Here is a 25,023-nt window from a genome sequence, read left to right as displayed (position 1 = left end):
TACTAAGCGCGTTCATTGGATCGTATCTATTGAGCGCTGCCTGTGTGCAGAGCACTGTACTAAGCGCTTGCAAATTTCAATTTGGTAACAGATAGAGACAGTCCCCGCCCGACAGCGGGCTCAACGGTCTAGAAGGGGGGGACAGCAAAAGAAAACGAGTAGACAGGCGTCAGTCGCATCAAAACAGATAAATGGAATTATAGATACAAGCCCGTCAGGTTGGACACCGTCTAGTGCTCCCTGGGGGCTCGGCGTCTTCCCCTTTTTGCCCATGAGGTCACCGAGGCCCAGAGAAGTGAAGGGACTTGCCCAAGGTCACAGCCCCGACAGTGGCGGGGTCGGAAGCCAGGCCCTCGGCCTCCCCGGCCCGACTCCGCCCGCCGGGCGGTGCGAGGTGGCCCTCGGCAGCCGGGCCGAGACTCCCCCCCGCCCCCCCCCCCCCGAGGCGCCGAGTTGCGGGGCGGGGACGACCAGCGGGCTGGATTCGCACCCGCCCCCGTCCCCCCCTCCCCACCAGGTATTTCGTCGAGAGCAGCCACCCCGACGTGATCCAGCAGCTCCTCCAGGACCAGGTCATCCGGGACTGTCGCCTCCGGAACGCCGAGGGAGAGGAGACGGAGCTCATCACCGAGACCTTCACCGGCAAATCCGCGGTCAGTCCGTCGGATTGACTGGGGGCTTACTGTGTGCGGCGCGTTCGGTCGTTGGCAGTCGTGTTCACGGAGCGCTCACGGTGTGCAGAGCACTGTACGGAGCGCTTGGGAAGTGCAGCGCAGCAGTAGAGAGAGACGGTCCCTGCCCACGACGGGCTCACAGTCTAGGCGGGGGAGACGGACACCAAGGTAAGTTGGTACTTGCGAAGAGCTTACTATGTGCAGAGCACCGTTCTAAGCGCCGGGGGAGATACAGGGTCGTCGGGTCGTCCCACGTGAGGCTCACGGTTAATCCCCATTTGACAGATGAGGTCACTGAGGCCCAGAGAAGTGAAGTGACTCGCCCGAAGTCACACAGCTGACGAGTGGCAGAGCCGGAGTCCAACCCCTGACCTCTGACTCCGAAGCCCGGGCTCTTTCCCCCGAGCCACGCTGCTTCCCCAGACGAGCGTCGATTTAAAGAAACAGAATTTACAGATCTGTGCATATATATATATATGAGTGCCGTGGGGCGGGGTGGGGGGAGAGCAGAGGGAGCCAGTCGAGGTGACGCCGGGGGGCTGAGGGAAAGGGGGGCTCGGTCTGGGAAGGCTTCTCGGAGGAGGCGCGCCGTCGGTAGGGATTCGGAGGGGGGAAGAGCGACGGGCGGATTTGAGGAGCCCCCGTCCGAGCGCTCGGCAGCGTAAGCTAGCGGGGCGGAACCCCCAGCAGAATGCGGGGCGCCCTCCGGGAGCGGGGGAGGGGCCGGGTCCCCCCGCCCCGGCGTCTCGGTCCGGCGCCCGGACTCCCGGCCGCGCCTCTCCCCGTTGCAGATCGCCAAGTCGGGCGAAGGGGCCGGGGGGCCCTCCACCTCCCAAGGAGCCGAGGGACAGGCCAAGCCCGGGGTCCCCGCGGACCTGTTCGAGTTCTACGAGCAGATGGACAAGGACGAGGAGGAGGAGGAAGAGACGCAGACGGTGTCCTTCGAGGTCAAGCAGGTCGGCCGGGGGCGGGTCTCGGCGACGGCGGGTCCCGGGGCCGGGATTCGGGGCCCGGGCGGACCCCCGCTTTCTAGATTTCGCTTCCGGGCTCCCTTCTCTCCTCCTCCCCGCCCTCTCGGTGTCTGCCAGACCGCAGCCGTCCCCGTCTTCGGGGCCCACCTGAAAGCCCATCTCCTCCAGGGAGCCTCCCTCGATTGATAATAATAATAATGATAAAGATGGTATCTGTTAAGTGCTTACTATGCGCCGAGCGCCGTTCTAAGCCCCGGGGTAGATACGGGGTCATCAGCTTGTCCCAGGTGGGGCTCACTGTCTCAGTCCCCGTTTTGCAGACGAGGCAGCCGAGGCCCAGAGAGGTTAAATGACTTGCCCAAAATCACACGGCTGACGGGCGGCGGGGCCGGGATTCGAACCCACGGCCTCTGACTCCCAAGCCCGGGCCCTCTCCGCTGAGCCACGCTGCTTCTCCGTCACCCAGCTCAGAGACTCCGGGTCAGCTTCCCCCTCGGGACTCCCCGACCACCCGGAGAAGGAGCGTGGCCTAGTGGATAGACCCCGGGCCCGAGAGTCAGAGGACCCGGGTTCTAATCCCCACCCCGCCACTTGGCTGCTGCGTGGCCTCGGGCGAGTCGCTTCGCTTCTTGAGGCCTCAGTTACCCCATCTGCAAAATGGGGATGAAGGCCGTGAGCCCCATGTGGGACAGGGACCGCGTCCAACCCGATCATCTTGTATCTCCCCCGGCGCTCAGCACGGCGGCTGGCACGTAGTAAGCGCTTGTCAGATACCGTCGTGATTATTCTGATTAACAAATTCCATTTTAAAAAAACAAAATACACTTTTGTAAGACTTTTGTAACTTCATACAGGCTCGTGTTGACTTACAATAAAGTCAGCATTTGTTCGTAATAATAATAATAATAACGTCGGCATCTGTGAAGCGCTTACTATGTGCCGAGCACCGTTCTAAGCGCTGGGGGAGATACGGGGTCATCAGGTGGTCCCACGTGGGGCTCACAGTCTCCTTCCCCATTCTACGGATGAGGTCACTGAGGCACCGAGAAGTTAAGTGACTCGCCCAAAGTCACACAGCTGACGAGTGGCCGAGCCGGGATTCGAACCCATGACCTCTGACTCCAAAGCCCCTGCTCTTTCCACTGAGCCGCGCTGCATCTCACACGTCGTACACGGATATATTTTCCCTCTTCTTCCTGTCTGCAGATCACTTTAAGGGCTGCCTCTCCTTCTAGATCATAAGCTCCCTGAGGGCAGGGATGGTGTCTACTAAACCTGCCGTCCCCTCCCGAGCGCTCGGTACAGTGCCCTACCCACACTAGACTGTCAGCTCCTCGAGGACGGGGATTGTGTTTACTACCTCTGTAGTCAGTCGGTCCTAGGGGACGCAGCGTGGCTCAGTGGAAAGAGCCCGGGCTTCGGAATCAGAGGTCACGAGTCCGACTCCCGGCTCTGCCACTCGGCAGCTGGGTGACTGTGGGCGAGTCGCTTCACTTCTCTGGGCCTCAGTGACCTCATCTGGAAAATGGGGATTAACCGTGAGCCTCACGTGGGACAACCCGATCCCCCTGTATCTCCCCCAGCGCTTAGAACGGTGCTCTGCACACAGTAAGCGCTTAACGAATACCGACATCATTGTATTTGTTGAGCACTTACTGTGTACAGAGCATTTGTTCATTCGAGTGCTTACTGCGTGCAGAGCACTGTACTGAGCTCTTGGAAAGTATAATTCGGCAACAGAGACAATCCCCGCCCAAGCGACGGGCTCGCAGTCTAAAAGGGGGAGATTCATTCATTCAATAGTATTTATTGAGCGCTTACTCTGTGCAGAGCACTGTACTAAGCGCTTGGAATGGACAAATCGGCAACAGAGAGAGACGGTCCCTGCCCTCCGACGGGCTCACGGTCTCATCGGGGGAGACGGACGGACGAGAACGATGGCAGTTATTATTGTGGCATTTGTTAATAATGGTAATAATGACGACGGCATTTGCTAAGCACTTACTCTGTGCAGTGCACCATTCTGAGCGCCGGGGAGGATACAGGGCGGTCGGGTTGTCCCACGTGGGGCTCGCGGTCTTAATCCCCATTTTACAGACGGGGGAACTGAGGCCCAGAGAAGTGGCTCGCCCAAAGTCACGCAGCGGACGAGTGGCGGAGCCGGGATTTGAACCCATGACCTCCTCCCCCCAAGCCCGGGCCCTTCCCAGGGAGCCACGCCGCTTCTCGTAAGCACTTACTGTGTGCCGGGCACTGTACTGAGCGCTGGGGTGGATACGGGCAACTCGGGGTGGACGCGGTCCCTGTCCCGCGTGGGGCTCCCAGTCTCAGTCTCCATTTTACAGAGGAGGTGAGCGCGACTCAGAGGATAACGGTAACGACGGCGTCTGTTGAGCGCCCACCGTGTGCCAAGCGTCGTTCTAAGCGGCCGGGTGGCGGAGCTGGGATTAGAACCCGTGACCCTCCGACTCCCAGGCCCGGGCTCCGTCCACGCCGCCGCGCCGTACTAAGCGCCGCGGGGAGGGCAGTGGCGGACAGTCGACGGACACGGCCCCCCGCCCGCGACGACCTTACGGTCCCGGGGGGGGGGGGCGGGGGGCGACGGACGTCAACGGACGTAGGGAATTGTCCTCGTCCAAGCGCGCCGCCCCCCCGGCCCCCCGGGGCCGCGTGCGGGGCCCGGGAAGCGCTCGGTAAATAACGACGGGCTTTCCCGACGGCAGGAGATGATCGAGGAGCTGCAGAAGCGCTGCATCCACCTGGACCACCCCTTGCTGGCCGAGTACGACTTCCGCAACGACTCGGTCAACCCCGACATCAACATCGACCTCAAGCCCACCGCCGTCCTCCGGCCTTACCAGGAGAAGAGCCTCCGCAAGATGTTCGGCAACGGCCGGGCCCGGTCCGGGGTCATCGTCCTCCCCTGCGGTGAGCGTCTCCCTCTCCCCCCGCCCCCTCTCCCACTCCCAATAGGTGACTCGGGCCCACTCCCCTCCTGGCGGGAACCGTCGAGACGGGATGATTCATTCGGTAGTATTTATTGAGCGCTTACTAGGTGCAGAGCACTGTCCTAAGCGCTTGAATAGTAATAACGAGGATGGTATTTGTTAAGCGCTTGCTAGGTGCCGAGCACTGTTCTCAGCGCTGGGGTAGATTGAGTGAATCCGCTTCACCTGCCAATCGGGGGTGTAGAAGCGACCGGGATGGGGAATCGAGGACCTCGGTTCTGATCCCGGCTCCACCATTTATCTGAGTCGCGACCGTCACCTCGTCCGTAAAACGGGGATTAATAATAATGTCGATATTTGTTAAGCGCTTACCACGTGCGGGGCGCTGTCCGAAGCGCTGGGGGAGATCCCAGGGTCATCAGGTGGCCCCACGTGAGGCTCACGGTCAATCCCCGTTTGACGGATGAGGGAACCGAGGCACAGAGAAGTCGAGTGACTCGCCCACGGTCCCAGAGCTGACGAGCGGCGGAGCCCGGGAGTCGAACTCGTGACCGCTGACTCCCAGGCCCGGGCTCTGTCCACCGAGCCACGCTGCTTCTCGAATACCGGTGATAGTAACTGCGGTATTGGTTCGTTCGTTCAGTCGTACTGACTGAGCCCCTACTGCGTGCAGGGCGCTGTGCCAGGCGCTTGGGAGGGTTCGGCACGACGACAGCCGCGTTCCCCGCCCACCGCGAGCGCACGGCCTGGAAGAGCTCACGGACTAGAGAGCGCTAAGCGCTCGCTGTGTGGCAGGCGCTGTACTAAGCGCCGGGGCGGTCCCAAGCAAATGGGGCTGGACGCAGTCCCCGGCCCACGTGGGACTGAGGAGGGGACTGAGGCCCAGAGAGGTGAAGTGACTTGGCTCAGGTCACCCAGCGGACGAGTGGCGGGGCCGGGACGAGAAGCGGCCTGGCTCGCTGGAAAGAGCCCGGGCTTGGGAGTCAGAGGTCATGGGTTCGAATCCCGGCGCCGCCACTCGTCAGCTGTGTGACCGTGGGCGAGACCCTTCACTTCTCCGGGCCTCAGTGACCTCATCGCTAAAATGAGGATGAAGGCTGTGAGCCTCACGGGGGACAACCTGATGACCCCGTATCTCCCCCGGCGCTCAGAACGGTGCTCCGCACATAGGAAGCGCTCAACGGATACCGACATTATTGTTATTACGTCGTCCCGCCTCCCCGGCCCGCGCCCCGTCCGCTACGCCAGTCAGCCCACGGGATCTAGTGAGCGTCCGGCACGTGCGGAGCAAGGCTTCCGGAGAGTCGGTTGCCGTGGGGTCGGTCGGTAGAAGGGATGCCTGATGACGATGTCGGGATCTGTTAAGCGCTTACTACGTGCCGAGCGCCGTTCGGAGCGCCGGGGTAGGCACGGGGGAATCGGGTTGTCCCACGTGGGGCTCACGGTCTCGATCCCCGTTTTACGGATGAGGTCCCTGAGGCACAGAGAAGTGAAGTGACTCGCCCGCAGTCACACAGAAGGAGCTCAGTCTAGAGCGGGGTCAGGAGTTAAAATTAATTTCGCAGGGGTGGAAATAGAGCGGGAGGACGTAGGGCCAAGTGCAGCGGGCCCGAGGGCGAGAAGTGACCAGCAAGCGCTTAAGGGGCGCGGTTACCAGCGTAGAGCGGGAAGGGAAGTAGGCGGGTGCGAGCCGGTGCCGAACTGCCTTCAAGCCGACGGCGAGGAGTCTCCCTTCGACGCGGAGGTGGATGGGCCGCCAGCGGGCGGGCTCGAAGAGCGGGGGGACTTGGCCCCGACGGCCTTTCAGGCTAGAAACGAGAACGCGCCTGCCGTCGGGCCGTCGACCGGACGTTATTATTGATGTCCGCCTCCCCCGCTGGAATGGAAGCTGGTCGGGGGCGGGGAACGTGTCCGTCGCGTTGTCACAGCGCACTCGTCGGTTCGGTTGTGTTTATTAAGCGCCAGCGGTGTACTGAGCCCTCGGGAAAATACAGTGCAGCGGTAAAGAGAAACGATCCCTGCCCAGGGCAGGCTCACGGCCTGGGTGGGGGAGACGGACGTCGCTACGGATAGACATCAGCAGAAAGAAACAGGATGACACCGATAGACGTGAGGGCTGCGGGGCAGGGAGAGGCGGGAAGGAGCAAAGGGAGAAAGTCGAGGAAGGGAGGGGGAGATGAGGAGAAGTGGGGCTTAATCTGGGAAGGCCTCTTGGAGGAGACGGGCCTTCAGGAAGGCTCTGAAGGAGGGGAGACTCATTGGCGGGTTTGAGGAGGGAGGACGTTCCGGGCCGGCGGCGGGACGTGGGCCGGGGCTCGGCGGCGAGACGGGCGAGATCGGGCCCCGGCGAGACGGCGAGCGGCACCGGAGGAGCGGAGCGGGCGGGCTGGGTCGGAGAAGGAGAGGAGCGAGGTGAGCCGAGAGGGGGCGGAGTGGCGGAGGCACCGTTGAAAGCCAATGGGGAGGAGCTTCCGTTGCCAACGGAGGTGGAATGGGCAACCACCGGAGATTTCTGAGGAGGAGGCCTAACTGATCCGGGCAGCGACATGAAGTACGGACCGGAGACGGGGGGAGAGAGGAGGTCGGCAGAGGGTCCGCCGCGGTAACCCGGGCGGGACAGGATGAGCGATTGGATTAGCGCGGTAGCCGTTTGGAGGGAGAGAAAAAGGTGGATTTTAGCGAGGTCGTGAAGGTGGGACCGACTGTGTGGGTTGAGTGACAGAGAAGAGCCAAGGATAACGCCGAGGTTACGGGCCTGTGAGACGGGGAGGACGGTGGTGCCGCCCACGGTGACGGGAAAGTCCGGGAGAGGACGGGGTTTGGGGCGGGGAGATGAAGAGCTCTGTTTCGGACGTGTCGAGTTTAAGGTGGCGGGAGGGCATCCGGGTGGAGACGTCCCGGAGGCGGGAGGAGAAGCGAGCCGGGAGAGAGGGAGGGAGATCGGGGAGGAGATGGAGATTTGGGGGTCATCTGCGTAGAGGTGAGAGTTGAAGCCTGGGAGCGAATGAGTTCTCCAAAGAAGTAGGTAGATGGAGGATAGAAGGGGACCGAGGACTGAACCTTGAGGGAGCCCCGCGGTTAGCAGATGGGAGGGGGAGGAAAAGCCCGCGAAGGAGACGCCCGGAGAAATAAGGGAGGAGAGAGCCGGCGAAGCCAAGGTTCGCTGGGAGCTTTCCCAAGCGCTCGGTCAACTCGACCGACTGACCGACGGAGAGGCAGCGTGGCCTAGTGGATGGAGCACGGGGCCGGCGGTCAGAAGGACCTGGGTTCTCATCCCGCCCCTGCCGCTCGTCTGCTGTTCGGCCCGGGCCGTGCCCCCTCGCTTCTCTGCGCCTCGGTTACCTCACCTGTAAAGCGGGGATTGCGACTGCGAGCCCCACGCGGGACCGAAAGCGCGCTCCGACCCGATTCGGTCGCGGCCACCTCGGCGCTCAGTACGGGGCCCGGCACACAGTGAGCACTCGACGGACAGCGCGGTTCGGATCCGTACTGTCCCAGCCGCCTGTCCGCTCGGGGACCCTGGGCAGGTTCCCCTTTGTAAAGTGGGGATCGAGACAGCGACCGCCCCCCCCCCTCCCCCCCCGGGGCCGGTGGGCTGGGTCCCGGGTTCGAGTCCCTGCTCTGCCACTTGGCTGCGTGACCGTGGGCGAGTCACTTCTCTGTGCCTCAGTTCCCTCGTCTGTAAAATGGGGATGGAGACCGTGAGCCCCACGTGGGACCCCCCCCCCCCCCCCCCCCCGATCACCTTGTCTCCCCCCAGCCCTTAGAACGGTGGTGCGGTGCACGGGGACCCGACGGTCCGGCGCCCGGGACGTAGCGAGCGCCGAGCCAGCGGGCGGACTAAGGATCCCCCCCCCCCCCCCCCGGGGCGGTTGCCGTGGCAGGAGCGGGCAAGTCCCTGGTGGGAGTGACGGCGGCCTGCACGGTGCGAAAGCGCTGCCTGGTGCTGGGCAACTCGGCCGTGTCGGTGGAGCAGTGGAAGGCCCAGTTCAAGATGTGGTCCACCATCGACGAGAGCCAGATCTGCCGCTTCACCTCGGACGCCAAGGACAAGCCCATCGGCTGCTCGGTGGCCGTCAGCACCTACTCCATGCTGGGCCACACCACCAAGCGGTCCTGGGAGGCCGAGCGCGTCATGGACTGGCTCAAGACCCAGGAGTGGGGGCTCATGATCCTCGACGAGGTCCACACCATCCCCGGTCAGTGGCGGGCGGGCCGGGGCGGGGCGGGAGGGCCCGGGGGTCGTGGGTGCCGATGGCGTCTCGGTCCGGCGCCCGGCGCGTACGAAGCGCTCCGTGAATGCTACTCGGTCGACTTGGGCGGGCCCCCGTCATCTCCTCTGTCGAACGGGGATGGAGACGGCCAGCCCCCCGTAGGGCGGCCCCGTTTCCTTTATCCGGCCCAGCCGTGGGCACGGTGCCCGACACGCGGAGAGGCGGCGTGGCTCGGTGGAAAGAGCGCGGGGTCGGGAGGCGGGGGTCATGGGTTCGAATGCCGGCTCCGCCGCCTGGCGGCCCTGGGACTGCGGGCGAGTCGCTTCGCTGCTCGGGGCCTCGGCGACCTCATCTGGAAAACGGGGATCCGGATTGTGAGCCTCACGTGGGACGACCCGATGACCCCGTACCTGCCCCGGCGCTTAGAACGGCGCTCTGCGCGCAGTAAGCGCCCAACGGGTACCGACGTCGTCATTACCGGATAGTAAGCGCTTAACAAATGCCGTCATTACTAGGGAAGCGGTGTGGCTCAATGGAAGGAGCCCGGGCTTGGGAGCCCGAGGTCATGGGTTCTAAACCCAGCCCCGCCGCTTGTCAGCTGGGGGACTTCGGGCAAGTCACTTCACTTCTCTGGGCCTCAGTTTCCTCATCTGTAAAATGGGGATGAAGACTGGGAGCCCCGCGTGGGACACCCCGATGACCTCGTGTCCCGTGTCCCGTCCCCCCCCCCCCCCCCCCCCCCCCCCCCCAGCGCTGAGAACAGCGCTTGGCACACGGTAAGCCCTTGACTGGTGCCGTCATCGTCATCGTAACTGCTCACACTGTGTCTGGAGAAGCAGGGTGGCCCAGCGGGTAGAGTTGGGGCTGGGAGTCAGGAGGACCTGGGTTCTAATCCCGCCCACCGCTGCCTGCCCGCTGGGTGACCTGGGCCGATTTGCCCCACTGCCCACACGGGGTCCGTGGTCGCGTCGAGGGAAGCGGCAGGGCCTAGCGGACGGGGCCCGGGGCTGGGAGTCGGAGGGACCCGGCTTCTAGTTCCGACCTCGCCCCTTGCCTGCTGTGCGACCTCGGGCGAGTCGCTTCGCTTCTCTGGGCCTCGGTTACCTCATCTGCCAAATGGCCATCGGGACCGTGAGCCCCACGGGGGACGCGGACTGAGTCCGACCCCGTCTGCTGGCGTCTGCCCCGGCGCTTGGTACAGCGCCCGGCGCACGGTACGCGCGGAACAGACGCCGTTATCGTCGGTATTACCCCGGCGTCGAGTACAGTTCATCCGGCCGGATTTACTGAGCACTTACTGGGCGCCAAGCACTGTACTGAGCGCTTGGGAGAGTACACTGCAACAGCAAACGGACGCATTCCTGCTCCGAGCAAGCTCGCGGTACGGTGCTTGGCATATAGGAAGGGCTTAACAAATACCATTTTAAAACAAATTAAAAAACCTCTCTGACCTTCGGTTCCCTCATCTGTAAGACGGGGGTTTGAGACTGTGAGCCCCGTGGAGGAAAGGGATCGGGTCCAACCCGATTAGCTTCTACGATTATAATGTTGGTACCTGTTAAGCGCTTACCGTGTGCAGAGCACCGTTGGAAGCGCCGGGGGAGACGCAGGGTCATCGGGTCGTCCCACGTGAGGCTCGCGGGTAATCCCCATTTGACGGATGAGGCCACTGAGCCCCAGAGAAGTGAAGCGACTCGCCCACGGTCACCCAGCTGCCAAGTGGCAGAGCCGGGAGTCGAACCCATGACCTCTGGCTCCCAAGCCCGGGCTCTTTCCACTGAGCCACGCTGCTATCCCGGCGCTTAGTATAGTGCCTGGCCCATAGCGAGTGCTTAACGATTACCATCAACATCATAACTGGTATTAGTCCAGCATTCAGTACAGTGCTTAGCACGTGGTAAGCGCGTAACAAATTACCAGTGGAAAAGGGGAAAAAAACCTCCTCCGGGCCTCGGTTTCCTCATCCGTAAAATGGAATATCAATCCGTGTCCTCCCTCCTCCTCAGAACGCGAGCCCGTGAGTGACGGGGACTGGCTCCGACCTGATGATCTGGTATCTCCCCCAGTGCCCGGCACGTAATAATAATAATAATAATAATGTTGGTATTTGTTAAGCGCTTACTATGTGCCGAGCACTGTTCTAAGCGCTGGGGTAGACATAGGGGAATCAGGTTGTCCCACGTGGGGCTCACAGTCTTAATCCCCATTTTACAGATGAGGGAACTGAGGCACAGAGAAGTTAAGTGACTTGCCCACAGTCACACAGCCGACAAGTGGCAGAGCTGGGATTCGAACTCATGAGCCCTGACTCCAAAGCCCGTGTTCTTTCCACTGAGCCACGCTGCTTCACGTAGTAAGCGCCTCACGAAGACAGCGCCGATTAAGAGGCGCAGCGCGGCTCAGTGGAAGGAGCCCGGGCTCGGGAGTCAGGGGTCACGAGTTCGAATCCCAGCTCGGCCCCTTGTCAGCTGTGTGACCGTGGGCGAGTCACTTCACTTCTCTGGGCCTCAGTGACCTCATCTGTAAAACGGGGATTAACCGCGAGCCTCACTTTCATTCGGCAGTATTTATCGGGCGCCTACTATGTGCGGAGCACCGTACTGAGCGCTTGGGCTGAACGAGTCGGCAACAGATAGAGACGGTCCCTGCCGTTTGACGACCCGATGACCCGGTACCTACCCCGGCGCTTAGAACGGTGCTCTGCACATAGTGAGCGCTTAACAAATACCAACATTACTATTATTCATTCAGACGGATTTATTAAGCGCTTACTGTGTGCAGGGAACTGTACTGAGCGCTTGGGAAGGTACGGCGCAACGCTAAAGAGTGACAGTCCCCGGCCACAACGATGGGGCCGGCCCCCTCCGGCCCCGGGGGGACCGGCCCCTGGTTCAGAGGCCTAGCGCATCAGTCAGCGGATCCGTGGCCGGCACTCACCGAGCGTCCCCGGGGGCGGAGCGGCGGCCCGAGCGGTCGGGAGAGGCCGGTGCGGGAGGGCGGGGTCGTTCCGGGGTGGGGACGGGCAGCGAGCGCGCGCGTGAGGCGGACGCCGTCGTCTCCGCAGCGAAGATGTTCCGCCGCGTGCTGACCATCGTGCAGGCGCACTGCAAGCTGGGCCTCACAGCCACCCTCGTCCGGGAAGACGACAAGATCGTCGACTTGAACTTCCTCATCGGGCCCAAGCTCTACGAGGCCAACTGGATGGAGCTGCAGAACAACGGCTACATCGCCAAGGTCCAGTGCGCCGAGGTGACCCTCCGCGGGCGTGCGGGCGGGCGGGCGGGCGGGGGTGGGGGGGGCCCTCGGGGCCCTCGGGTGGTCCCCCGGAGCCGGCCGTCGGTGGCGTTCGTGAGCCGAGCGCTTGGAACAGGACAGGGCCCCCTTCCCTTCCCCCGGCGTTTTTAAACCTCGACCCCGGACGGCGCTCGCCGGCTGCCGAGGCGGTGAGGGGTCGGGCCTGTGATGGGAACCGTCCGTTCGTTCAGTCGTATCTATTGAGCGCCCAGCGTGTGCAGAGCACGGTACCGGGCGCTTGGGAGAGTCCAGTGCGGCAGTAACCTTTCCTGCCCTCAAGGAGCTCTTGTCCGGGATCGTGGTTTCGTGAGCGGCGGGTAGCGAAATGTCGGCCGGTGGTATTTTTTGCCGCGGGCGCCCCTCCTCCCGCAGCGTGGCTCGGTGGAAAGAGCCCGGGCTCTGGAGTCAGAGGTCGTGGGTTGGAAGCCCGGCTCGGCCACCCGTCGGCCGTGTGACCGTGGGCCGGTCACTTCGCTTCTCTGGGCCTCGGTTCCCTCGTCTGTCAAATGGGGATGAAGACCGTGAGCCTCACGTGGGCCAACCCGACGACCCCGTATCTCCCCCGGCGCTCAAAACGGTGCTTGACACGCAGCGCTGAAACACCGTCGTCGTCATTACCTTGTATCTCCCCCGGCGCTTAGTACGGTGCCCGGCACGTAGTGAACGCTTGGCGGATACCCTGATGGTGGGTATTATTATGAAACGAGGGGGGATTGGCGAGGAGGGGGGGTGACGGCTGGTTCCCCGTCGGCCGGTAGGTGTGGTGCCCGATGGCCCCCGAGTTCTACCGGGAGTACGTGGCCATCCAGACCAAGAAGCGCGTCCTGCTCTACACCATGAACCCCAACAAGTTCCGGGCCTGCCAGTTCCTCATCAAGTTCCACGAGCGGAGAAACGACAAGATCATCGTGTTCGCCGACAACGTCTTCGCCCTGAAGGAGTACGCCGTCCGGCTGAACAAGTGAGTTGGGCCGGGGCCTGGGCGTCGGCGGGCCCCGGTTCCCGCCCCGGCCGCTCGTCCGCCGGCTGGACCCCGGGCAGGCCGCTTCGCTTCTCCGGGCCCCGGTTCCCTCGTCCGGAAAAGGGGGATTAGAGACCGCGGCCCTGGGACCGTGTCCGACGCTGATAAACCTGGGTCTGGGCCGGCGCTTAGGACGGCGCCCGGCACGTAGTAAGCGCTTAACCAATACCACGCGCAAAAGAAATCCCCCCGCCCCAAGAGAAGTTGAGGGCAGGGACCGTCCTCGTCAGCGTTCTCGGGGGCGGAGGGCCGGAGCAGGTCCCAGGGATGGCGCCTTTAGCCGTGAGCGCGCGTGGGGCCCGGAAGGCCGAGGCGGGGCCCGCCGTCCGCCCGGCCACGATGGACGCGCAGAAACGCTGCCCCCGGTCAGGGGGTTGTGTTTAACGTGAACGGCGCCTGGCGTCGTTCTCTCTCTTGCCTCCTTGTCTCTCCACGTGAAGCTCTTGGTCGGAGACGGCCTCCCTCGTCGCTGGCAGCGCGCCGGGCCCGTCCGAGCCGTGGTGTCGCCCTGTCCTTAAAACCCTTCTTGCTGGCCGTGCGCCGTGCGGCTCTTTTCATTCGCCCATTCGACAGTATTTGTGGAGCGTTTACTAGATGCCGAGCACCGTACTGAGCGCTTGGTATGGACAGTTGGGCCACAGGTAGAGACGGTCCCTGCCCAGTGACAGCCCCGGGCTCCCAGCTGGGCTGCGGCCTCGTCCGAAGCCTTGGCTTTGCCCAGAGTGTCCTTAAAATGGTTCCCTTGCCCTCCTTGCCGCCCTCAGTCGATCAGTCGACCAATCTGTCGATACAGGGCCCTACACGCAGTCAGTTCATACCATCGAATGATCGATCGGGGGTGTATATTGGAATGCTGGCTGTGTGCAGAGCACTGTCCTAAGGGCTTGGGAAAGTACAAGTTAACACTGTTAATGATATCTGTCAGCGCTCAGAACAGTCTTTGCACATAGTAGGCGCTTAACAGATACCAACATTATTATTGTCGTCATTATTATTTGTTAAGCGAACACTGTGTGCCAAGAACCGTTCTAAGCGCCGGGGCGGATACAGGGTCATCGGGTTGTCCCTTGTGGGCCTCACGGTCTTAATCCCCATTTTGCAGATGTGGTAACTGAGACAGAAGTGAAGTGACTTGCCCAAAGTCGCGCCGCTGACGAGCGGCGGAGCCGGGATTCGAACCCACGACCTCTGACTCCCAAGCCCGGGCTCTTTCCCCTGAGCCACGCCGCTCTGCTCCTTGCCCACGAGGCTCTTACAGCCTGGAGTGGGAGACGGACATTAAAATAGATTACAGAGAGGGGAAATAGTGACATTTAGTGGGGATACTTATTGAGTGCCTTCTCTGCAGTGCCTCGCATAAGTTGGGAAGCAGCATAGCGTAGCGGACGGAACCCGGGCCTGGGAGTCAGAAGGTCACGGGTTCTAATCCCAGCTCTGCCACCTGTCTGCTGTGTGACCTTGGCCGAGTCACTTCGCTTCTGGGCCACAGTTACTTACCTCCTGTGGGATTGAGACTTGAGGGACCGCGTCCAACCCGATTGGCTCATATGCGCGCCAGCGCTTAGTACAGCGCCTGGCACATGGTAAGCGCTTAACAAGTCCACCGTCATTGTTAGGAAGCAGCGGGGCTTAGTGGAAGGAGCCCGGGCTTGGGAGTCCGAGGTGGTGGGTTCCAATCCCGGCTCCGCCACTGATCGGCTGTGTGGCTTCGGGCCAGTCACTGGACTTCTCTGTGCCTCAGTTGCCACATCTGCCAGATGGGGATGGAGACCGAGAGCCCCGTGTGGGACAACCCGATCACCTTGTCTCTCCCCCAGCGCTTAGAACAGTGCCCTGCGCCTAGTAAGCGCTTAACAAATGCCATCGTTATTATACAAATGCCATTATCACTGTTGTGATTATCATCATCATGCCTGGGGCCGGACGTCTCCCTTGGTCATCCCCGGCCCCTGATGAGGTTGACGTCCGTTGAAATGTGTGTTCCCTCTCTCCTTGCCTCCCTTCCTCCTTGCCTCCCTCTCCCTCCTTCCCTCCACCCGTCCCTCCTCTTCCAGGCCTTACATCTACGGCCCCACGTCCCAAGGAGAGAGGATGCAGATTCTGCAGAATTTCAAACACAACCCCAAGATCAACACCATCTTCATTTCCAAGGTAACCGAGAGCCGAGCGGCCCGCGGCGGGGCCGCGGGCTCCCGGAACGTCACGGTCGCCGCCGCCTGGATCGCTCGGCCGTGCCTGGCGAGGGTCCCTCTCCCCGCCCGAGCGAGGGGGCCGAGGTGTCTTTTTCAGCAAGCAGACGAGCGCTTCCCCTGGCAGAAGGGACACGCCGTCTTCGAAACGCAGTTGTTTAGCCAACAGTTTCCTCTTGCCTTCCCTAAAGCGAACGCGGGTCATTTTGCAAGTCGCCGTAAAGGGCAGTGGGATAGGGGGTAGATATTCATTCATTCAGTAGTATTCATTGAGCGCTTACTCTGTGCAGAGCGCCGTGCTAAGCGCTTGGAATGGACAGATCGGTAACAGATAGAGACGGTCCCTGCCCTTTGACGGGCTTTCGGTCTCAGCGGGGGAGACGGACGGACAAGGGGGAATTGGCAGCGGCAGCGAAAGCAGATGGCCTTTGATGATGATGATGATGATGTTGGTATTTGTGAAGCGCTTACTGTGTGCAGAGCACTGTTCTCAGCGCTGGGGGAGACGCAGGGGAATCAGGTGGTCCCACGTGGGGCTCACCGTCTCAATCCCCATTTCCCAGATGAGGTCACTGAGGCCCCGAGAAGTGAAGTGACTCGCCCACAGTCACACAGCTGACAGGTGGCGGGGCCGGGATTCGAGCCCGTGACCTCTGACTCCCAAGCCCGGGCTCTTTCCACCGAGCCACGGTGCGGAGCACTGGACTGGGCCCTTGGGAGCGTTAATCACTCAATCAGTGGTATTTCTTGAGCTCTGACTGTGCAGAACACTGTACTAAGCACTCGGGGGAGTGCCGTGCAGCAGAGTTGGTAGATAGGTTTCGTGCCCACAAGGACCTTCCGGTGAATCGGTCAGTCGGCGGTACTTACCGAGCACCAACTGTGTGCAGAGCACTGGACTGAGCGCTCGGGAGAGTCCAACAGACGCGTTCCCTGCCCCAGGCGAATCCGGCTAAAGCGACAGATCCCGTCTCTGTCCTCCAGGAATCTTCGACGCGACATTTCCCCTCGGTCCGAGTGGTTTTCCTTCCTTGGGGGAAAGGAACTGTGCGGGGAAGCCTTTCCGACCAGCAGAGCCCCAGGGCCTCAAAGGAATCAAGGCGAGAGCAAGTAGAGACGTCGGTGTCGATGAAGCGGTGCGGCCTAGTGGCTAGAGCCCGGCCTGGGAGTCAGAAAGTCGCGGGTTCCAATCCGGGCTCTGCCACTTGTCTGCCGTGTGACCTCGCGCAAATCACTTCGTTTCTCTGGGCCTCAGTTCCCTCGTCTGGAGAATGGAGGTGGAGGCTCCGAGCCCCACGTGGGACGGGGACCGTGTCTAATCCGATTTGCTTGTGTCCACCCCTCCCCAGCGCTTAGTACAGCGCTGGCACATTGGAAGCGCTTAACAAATGCCGCAGTTGTTATCGTCAAGTGCTCGGTACAGTGTTCTGCCCACGGTGCGCACGCAGTGGATACGGTTGATGGATCACGACCGGTCGATTGGAAGGCCCCGTGGGGGAGAAGTGATCTTAGGAGGGTTTTGAAGGCGGGGAGAGCAGTGGTCTCTGGGCCGGGAAGCGGGAGGGAGTCCCGGGGAAGACGGAGGGAAGAGGGGCCTGGGGGTCGACGATCTCGTGGGGAGGCTGGAGCCGGTTGTGGGCGGGGAATGGGTCACTTTTATTGTTCTGTTGAACTCTCCCAAGTGCTCAGTACAGTGCTCAAAACACACAGTACGGTGCTCAAAACACACAGTACGGTGCTCGAAACAAAAACTCCTCACTCTAGGCTTCAAGGGTCTCCATCCCCTTGCCCCTCCCTACCTCTCCTCCCTTCTCTCTTCCCACCGCCCACCCGGCACGCCCCGCTCCTCCGCCGCCCGCCTCCTCGCCGTCCCCCGGTCTCGCCCGTCCCGCCGTCGACCCCCGGGCCGCGTCCTCCCGCGGTCCCGGGACGCCCTCCCTCCCTCACCTCCGCCAAACTCATTCTCTTCCCCTCTTCGAAACCCTACTTAGAGCTCACCTCCTCCGAGAGGCCTTCCCACACTGAGCTCCCCCTTTTCCCTCTGCTCCCTCTGCCCCCCTTCACCTCTCCGCAGCTAAACCCTCTTCTCCCCCCCCTCCCTCCGCTCCTCCCCCTCTCCCGTCCCACCCCCTCGGCACCGCACTCGTCCGCTGGACCGTTTATATCTTCATCGCCCTATTTATTTCGTTTCATGAGATGTACATCGCCCTGATTCTATTCAGTTGCCATTGTGTTTAGGAGACGTTCTCCCCCTCGAGTCTACCTGTCGCCATCGTTCTCGTCTGTCCGTCTCCCCCGATTAGACCGTGAGCCCGGGGGCAGGGACCGTCTCTATCTGTTACCGATTTGTCCGTTCCAAGCCCTTAGTACAGTGCTCCGCACATAGTAAGCGCTCAATAAATACTGTTGAGTGAATGAATGCTCCGCACACAGTAGACGTTCAGTGAATAGGATCGACCGATGGACTGACAGGAAACACGAGGCCCGCGAGGCTCCCAGCGTGGCTGGTCGGCCCTCCCGCCCACGCCTGGGGGAGAGCCGAGGGGGCTGCGAGACTCAGATGGTCACGGGACGAGGGTTCTAATCCCGGCTCTGCTGTTTGTCTCCCGTGTGACCTAGGCCAAGCCACTTGGCTTCTCTGTGCCGCGGTTCCCTCATCTGTAAAATGGGGATCAAGACTGAGAGCCCCGCGTGGGACAACCTGAGCACCTTGTACCCCAGCGTTCGGAACAGTGCTTGGCACGTGGGAAGCACTTAAATCCTAAAATTAAATTGTGGTCGCTCTCTCTCTTTGGCAGGTGGGAGACACTTCCTTCGATTTGCCCGAAGCCAATGTTCTGATTCAGATCTCTTCTCACGGTGGATCCCGGAGGCAAGAGGCCCAGCGACTGGGGCGGGTCCTCAGGGCCAAGAAAGGTCAGGGGGCCGCGAGGCTGCGGGGTTGGGGGGCCGGGGGGGGGGGGGGGGCTCCCCAAGGGACCCCCTCTCCTCTCTCCCCCCCCCCCCCCCCCCGCTCCACCCCACCCTCTCCTCTCTGCACTTGGTTGGCGAGACCCCGTGTCTCAGACGCCTTCGCTCCCCCCTCCCGCCCGCCCCTCCTTTATCTGCGGACCACACTGGGTCGGGGGGAGGTGGGAGCCCAGACATGGATGGAGTGACCCTCCAGGCCAGTGGTGATTATTTCTCTGTGGGAATTTGTTAGGTGTTTACTGTGATAATAATTGTGGTATTTAAATGCTTACTGTGTGTCAAGCCCTGGGGTAGGTACAAGCTGATCAGGGTTGACTCCGTCCACGTCCCACACGGGGCCATAACCTTAATCCCCATTTTATAGATGAAGGAACTGAGACACAGGAAAAGTTGTGACTTGCCCAAGAACACACGGCAGACAGGTGGCAGGGCCGGAATCAGAACCCAGGTCCTTACGACGCTCAGGCCAGTACTCCGTTCACCAGGCAAGGCGCTGTTGTCTCTGTCTGTTGCCGAATTGTCCATTCCAAGCGCTTAGTACAGTGCTCTGCACATAGTCAACGCTCAATAAATACTATTGAATGAATGTATAAGCGCTGGGGTAGATAAATGGTAATCAGGTTGGACGCAGTTCCTGCCCCCATGGGGCTCACATCCCCATTTTACAGATGAGGTCACTGAGGCCCAGAGAAGGGAAGGGACCTGCCCAAGGTCACACAGCAGATACGTGGCAGAGTCTGGATTAGACCCCAGGCCCGTGCTCTATCCAGCGAGTCACGCTGCTTCGCATTGAGTACAGCGCTCTGCACACAGCAAGCACTCAGTAAATACGACTGAATGAATGAGTTCACAGTCCTATTCCCCATTTTACAAATGAGGCAACTGCGCCCAGAGAGGTGAAAGGCCACAATTATTCATGATTATTATTGTGGTGGTTAGTGAAGCGACTGGCCCCAGGTCCCGCAACCAGCAGTTTAGCGGACCTAAGATTAGAACCCGGGTCCTCGGCGTCTCGGGCCCGTGCTCTATCCACTGGGCCCCGCTACTCGTCTCTTTCTCGGAATTCGGCTTCGTGGGTCGTGAAGGGATTAAGCAGCGGGTCGGGTCTCCAGAGCAGCGTAATTCCGCAGGCCGGAGCTGGTGGCTCCTCCCGCCGATGTTGTTCAGCGCGGTCCCGGTAGTGCTCGCTCCTCTTTCCGGGCCACTGTGGGGCCTTCGCACGGCAACCGGGATCTGGCCCTTCGGGTGACCGTGTCCATTTTCCACCTCACGGACCCTTCCGGTGCCTGAGGAGAAAGAGGCCGACGCAGTGGGGCTTTGAGAACGCTCCCATTAGACCGTAAAGCCCGTCGAACGGCAGGGACCGTCTCTATCCGTTGCCGACCTGTTCGTCCCGAGCGCTTAGTACAGTGCTCTGCACGTAGTAAGCGCTCAATAAATACCATTGAACTCCGGTGAGCGGGCCCCGACTCCACGAGGAAAAGCCATTTTGGAGGAGCCCCATTTAATAATAGTAACAGTAATAACTGTGGTATTTCCAAGGCGCTTACTGTGCGCCAGGCACCGTACTAAGTTCCGGGGTGGATATGAACGAATCGGGTTGGACGGAGTCCCTGTTCCACGTGGGGCTCGCGGTCTCCGTCGCCGTTTTCCAGATGAGGAAACTGAGGCCCAGGGAAGCGAAGTGACTTGCCCGAGGTCGCGCAGCAGACACGGGGCGGAGCCAGGATTAGAAGCCGGGTCCTTCTGACTCGAGGCTCTGTCCTCTGGGGCCCGGCAGGAGCGGCGGCTGAGCTGGAAGCGCCCTGAAGGACAGACCCCTCCGCTTCCAGGAGGCCGGCAGGACGGGGGCCGCCGGACAGGAGACCCAGAGTCAGTCCAGCACGGCCGCCTCCTGTCCCGTTCCCGTCCCCCGTCCCCCCCCCCCCCCACAGAAGGTCAGCGTCTAAAGCCCGGGCCCGGGTGTCGGAAGGACCTGGCTTCTAATCTCGGCTCTGCCGCCGGTCGGCTGTGTGACCTTGGGCAACTCACTTCACTTCTCTGGGCCTCAGTTCCCTCATCTGGAAAATGGGGTCTAAGACTGTGAACCAGGGACTGTATCCAAACCAATTTGCCTGTATCTCCCGCCCCCCCCCCCCCCCAACCCCTGAAGCAGCGTGGCTCCGTGGAAAGAGCCCGGGCTTAGGAGTCGGAGGTCACGGGTTCTAATCCCGGCCCCGCCACCTGTCAGCTGTGTGACTGTGGGCAAGTCGCTTCACTTCTCGGTGCCTCAGTCACCTCATCGGTCGGATGGGGATTAAGACTGAGCCTCACGAGGGACGACCCGATTCCCCTGTATCTACCCCAGCGCTTAGAACAGTGCTCGGCCCATAGTAAGCGCTTAACAAATACCAACATTATTATTATTATTACTTAGTACGGTGCCGGGCATCTAGCGCTTAACAGATACCACAATTATGACTATTATTATTTTTGTTATTAGTCATTCAGTCATATTTATCGAGCGCTTACTGTGTGCAGAGCACTGTACCGAGCGCTTGGAATGGACAATTCAGCCACAGAGACAATCCCTGCCCAACAACGGGCTCCCAGTCTAAAAGATAATATATATTGTTATTATTATTATTATTACAGGGTTGGGCAGGGAGGAAGATTCTGGGAGGGCCAAAACCCAGCAGAGCGACTCCGTCCTCGGGGCTGCCAGCTGGCCAGGGCGGCCTCGGCCCGTGTGGAGAGGGTTTTCTAGGCCGGCCGCGTGATGAGCTTCCCCTCCGTCCCCCAACCGCCGGCCGTCTCCTAACCGAGCGAATTTCCCCCGTGTCCCGCCCGCTAGGGATGGTGGCCGAGGAATACAACGCCTTCTTCTACTCCCTCGTGTCCCAGGACACCCAGGAGATGGCCTACTCCACCAAGCGCCAGAGATTTCTGGTCGACCAAGGCTACAGCTTCAAGGTAAAAGGTCGGGCCGAGGGCGCCTGGGGGGGGGGGGGGGTGGCGATAGCTCCTCTCTGTCTCTCCCGGCTCCTCTCTGTCTCTCCGGGAGTTGCCGGGCCTCTAATCGGGGCCCGTTGAGCTGGGCCTGGGAAGGAGAAGGAGCCAGAGTGCTCCCAGAGAAGGACTGTGAGGGAAGGCAGCTTCTTGATGGAGGAGGAAGAGGAGAAAAGGAGCTGTGAGAGGGCGGGCGATGACGGGGCGGAGCCCTGGGTTGGGTAGGTGGGGCGGGCGGGCGGGCGGCCCCGCCGAGGCCCGCGGAGAGGGTGGCAGAAAAGGGGAGAGGCGCCGGGAGCTGAGAAGCGGAAGTCCGGGGTGACGGGGGGAACCGTGCTCAGGGCCTTCGGCCGTCCCGAGGGGTCACCGGCTCCTCTCCTCGCGCCCGCTCAGCGTCAGAACACGTCAGGGCGTGGGCCGGCGGCTCCGTCCCGGAGCGACGGTTCTCCGAGCCCGCCGCGCGATTTCTGGAGTGTGACCTGCTTGCGGTGAGCAGGACCGAGCGGGTCGCCCGAGCGCTGAAGCCCTCACAACCCCCAGGTCGCTCACTCGCACGCGGCCCTATCACTTCTTCCGAACTTTAATGCGGTGCAGTGTCCGTCCCCTCCGCTCGATTCTAAGCTCTCTGAAGGCACCGGTCGCGTCTGCCAACCCTATTAGATGCTCCCGAACGTCCTAGGGGCTCAAATTAGCAATACCAACTGGGGCTAACTGAAGAGATCACTGAGAAGGAGCATGGCCTAGTGGCTAGAGCTCGGACCTGGGAGTCAGAAGAAGGCCCTGGGTTCGAATGCCGACTCCCCCACTTGTCTGCCCCGTGACTTCGAGCCACTCACTTCTCTTTGCCTCAGTTCCCTCATCTGTAAAATGGATATTAATAATAATAATGCTGGTATTAAGCGCTTCCTATGTGCAGAGCACTGTTCTAAGCGCTGGGGCAGATTCAGCGTAATCAGGTTGTCCCCCGTGAGGCTCAGGGTCTTAATCCCCATTTTACGGATGAGGTAACTGAGGCACAGAGAAGGGAAAAGACTTGCCCAGGCTCACAGAGCAGGCAAGTGGCAGAGCTTGAGCCCCACACGGAACAGGGACTGCGTCCAACCCGATCAGCTTGTATCTATCCCGACGCGTAGTATAGTGTCTGGGACGTAGTAAGTGCTTAGCAGATGCCAACAGGGGGGATAAAAAAAAAGCCACCACTGGGTCAGACCAGTGGTCCCCCCGACTTGGAGTGTCCAGGCCGTGACAGCATCGACAGGCCCCTCGAGGGTCTTTGCACAAGGCTCTGACCATTCCTCCAACCTGGAAGTAATCAAGTAATGGTATTCATTCATTCGATCGTATTTATTGGGCGCTTACTTCGGGGGGCGCACTATACGAAGTGCCCGCAGAGTACAATTCAGCAACAGATAGAGACAATCCCCGCCTACAGCGGAGTCAGAGTCTAGAAGAAGGTAATCAGGTTGTCCCATGTGGGGCTCACAGTCTTGAAGAAGGCAATCGGGTCGCCCCACGTGGCGCTCACAGTCTTCATCCCCGTTTTGCAGATGAGGTAACTGAGGCACAGAGAAGCGAAGTGACTTGGCCAAAGTCAAACAGCTGACAAGTGGCAGAGGGCGATTAGAACCCTTGACCTCTGACTCCCAAGCCCGGGACTCTCTTTCCCCTGAGCCACGCCGCTTCGCACTGAAGAGCTTATTGTTTGCAGAGCACTGTGCTGAGCGTTGGAAAGAGCACCACAGAGCAGACAGACACCGTACCTGCCCTCAAGTCTAGTGGGGCGAAGTCCTCACGGCTTTTATTATTCATAATAGTATTAATAGTTCTTGTTAAGCGCTTACTGTGGGCCACGCTCTGTTCAAAGCACTGGGACCGACGCACGTTAATCCCCTTCTCCTACATGGGGCTCACGCTTTTAATCCCCGTTTTCCAGATGAGGCCGCTGAGGCGCAGAGAAGTGAAGTGAGTTGCTCCAGGTCACGCAGCCGCTGGTAGCTCCCGGGGGCGATGGGAACGGAGGAGATGGCCCGGGGGAAGGCCCTGGCTGTGGCTCACTGCCTGGCTGCCCGGAGCGCGTCACCTTCGCTCCCTCTTTCCCGGAGCCCAGGAGTGTCCGCGCGCCGATCTGTGAGGGCAGAAGGCCCCAGACGTTGGGCTGGTCGGGGGTGCGGATTCCCCCGGCCGTCAGGCTGGCTGTGTGTACGGAACCCCCCCTCCGCTGTCGCGACGGCCGTGTGTACGGACCTCCCCCCGCCGTCGCGACGGCCGTGTGTGCGGAATTCCCCCCGCCGTCGCGACGGCCGTGTGTGCGGAATCCCCCCGGCTGCTAGGCCAGCTGTGTGTTCAGAATTCCTCCAGTTGTGTCGGGCTACCTGTGTGTATGCAATCCCCCGAAGTGTCGGTCTAGCTGTGTGTACAGAGCGCCCTCGGTTGTTTGGGGCTATCTGTGTGTGCATAACAGTCACGACGGTATCTATTAAGCACTTACTATTCGCCAAGCACTGTTCTAAGCGCTGGGTTGGATACAGGGTCGTCAGGTTGTCCCCCTTGGGCACAAGCTCTCATAATCCCCCGACTGGATTATCGTGTCAGCCTTCTCTCCGATCTCCCTTCCTCCCGTCTCCCCCCCGCTCCGGTCTATTCTTCATTCCGCTGCCCGGCTCATCTTCCTGCAGAAACGCCGTGGGCCTGTCGCTCCCCTCCTTAAAATCCTCCGGCGGTTGCCCATCGGCCTCCGCACGAAACAAAAACTTCTCACTCTGGGCTTCAAAGCCGTGCGTCCCCTTGCCCCCTCCTACCTCACCTCCCTTCTCTCCCTCTCCATCGCAGCCCGCACGCTCCGCTCCTCTGCCGCTCACCTCCCTCACCGTCCCCCGTTCACGCCTATCCCGCCGTCGACCCCCCGGCCCACGTCCTCCCGCCGTCTCGGAACGTCCTTCCTCCTCACCTCCGCCAAACTGACTCTCTTCCCCACTTCAAAGCCCTACTGAGAGCTCACCTCCTCCAGGAGGCCTTCCCAGCTTCCCCTTTGCCCTCTGCTCCCTCTCTGCCCCCCCTTCACCTCCCCTCAGCTAAGCCCTCTTCCCCCCTCTTTCCCTCTGCTCCTCCCCCTCTCCCTTCCCCTCCCCTCAGCGCTGTGCTCGTCTGTATATATTTTTAATACCCTATTTATTTTGTCAATGAGGTGTCCATCCCCTTGATTTTATTTCTCGTGATTAAGTTGTCTTATTTTTGTCCATCCGTCTCCCCCGATTAGACTGCGAGCCCATCAGTGGGCAGGGCTTGTCTCTATCTGCTGCCGAATTGTAATAATACTAATAATGTTGGTATATTGTTAAGCGCTTACTACGTGCCGTGCACTGTTCGAAGCGCTGGGGTAGATACAGGGTCATCGGGTTGTCCCACGTGAGGCTCACTGTTAATCCCCATTTTACAGAGGAGGTAACTGAGGCACAGAGAAGTGAAGTGACGTGCCCACAGTCACACAGCTGACAAGTGGCAGAGCCGGGAGTCGAGCCCATGACCTCTGACTCCGAAGCCCGGGCTCTTTCCACTGAGCCACGCTGCTTCATACATTCCAAGCGCTTAATACGGTGCTCTGCACATAGTAAGCGCTCAGTAAATACTATTGAATGAATGAATAATGCCCCCATTTGTGTCAGGCTAGCAGGCAGCAGTCTTGCCCTTAGTTGAAAGCTGAGCCAGCTCTAGGAGCCACCAGTGGTTTGGGTGTTGTGGTGAGCTTCCCAGCCCT

General features: G+C 61.0%; 1 protein-coding gene across 3 annotated transcripts in view; it reads left to right on the top strand.

The window, feature by feature from the left end:
• The window catches only part of ERCC3 (ERCC excision repair 3, TFIIH core complex helicase subunit), a 45,458-nt gene that overhangs the window by 16,254 nt on the left and 4,181 nt on the right, over nucleotides 1-25,023 (top strand). The window contains exons 5-13 of one of the 3 annotated variants that reach the window (XM_029064241.2): nucleotides 518-653; nucleotides 1,466-1,630; nucleotides 4,369-4,573; nucleotides 8,478-8,792; nucleotides 11,872-12,056; nucleotides 12,860-13,062; nucleotides 15,177-15,273; nucleotides 18,110-18,227; nucleotides 21,115-21,233. In XM_029064241.2, the coding sequence (XP_028920074.1) occupies nucleotides 518-653; nucleotides 1,466-1,630; nucleotides 4,369-4,573; nucleotides 8,478-8,792; nucleotides 11,872-12,056; nucleotides 12,860-13,062; nucleotides 15,177-15,273; nucleotides 18,110-18,227; nucleotides 21,115-21,233 (1,543 nt within the window). The remainder of the gene's footprint in view (nucleotides 1-517; nucleotides 654-1,465; nucleotides 1,631-4,368; nucleotides 4,574-8,477; nucleotides 8,793-11,871; nucleotides 12,057-12,859; nucleotides 13,063-15,176; nucleotides 15,274-18,109; nucleotides 18,228-21,114; nucleotides 21,234-25,023) is intronic. The other 2 variants (XM_029064243.2, XM_029064242.2) reach the window with 2 other exon arrangements.

Source organism: Ornithorhynchus anatinus, chromosome 1 (assembly GCF_004115215.2).
Source record: "Ornithorhynchus anatinus isolate Pmale09 chromosome 1, mOrnAna1.pri.v4, whole genome shotgun sequence".
NCBI classification, from domain to species: domain Eukaryota; kingdom Metazoa; phylum Chordata; class Mammalia; order Monotremata; family Ornithorhynchidae; genus Ornithorhynchus; species Ornithorhynchus anatinus.
This window is presented reverse-complemented; position numbering and strand designations above follow the sequence as displayed.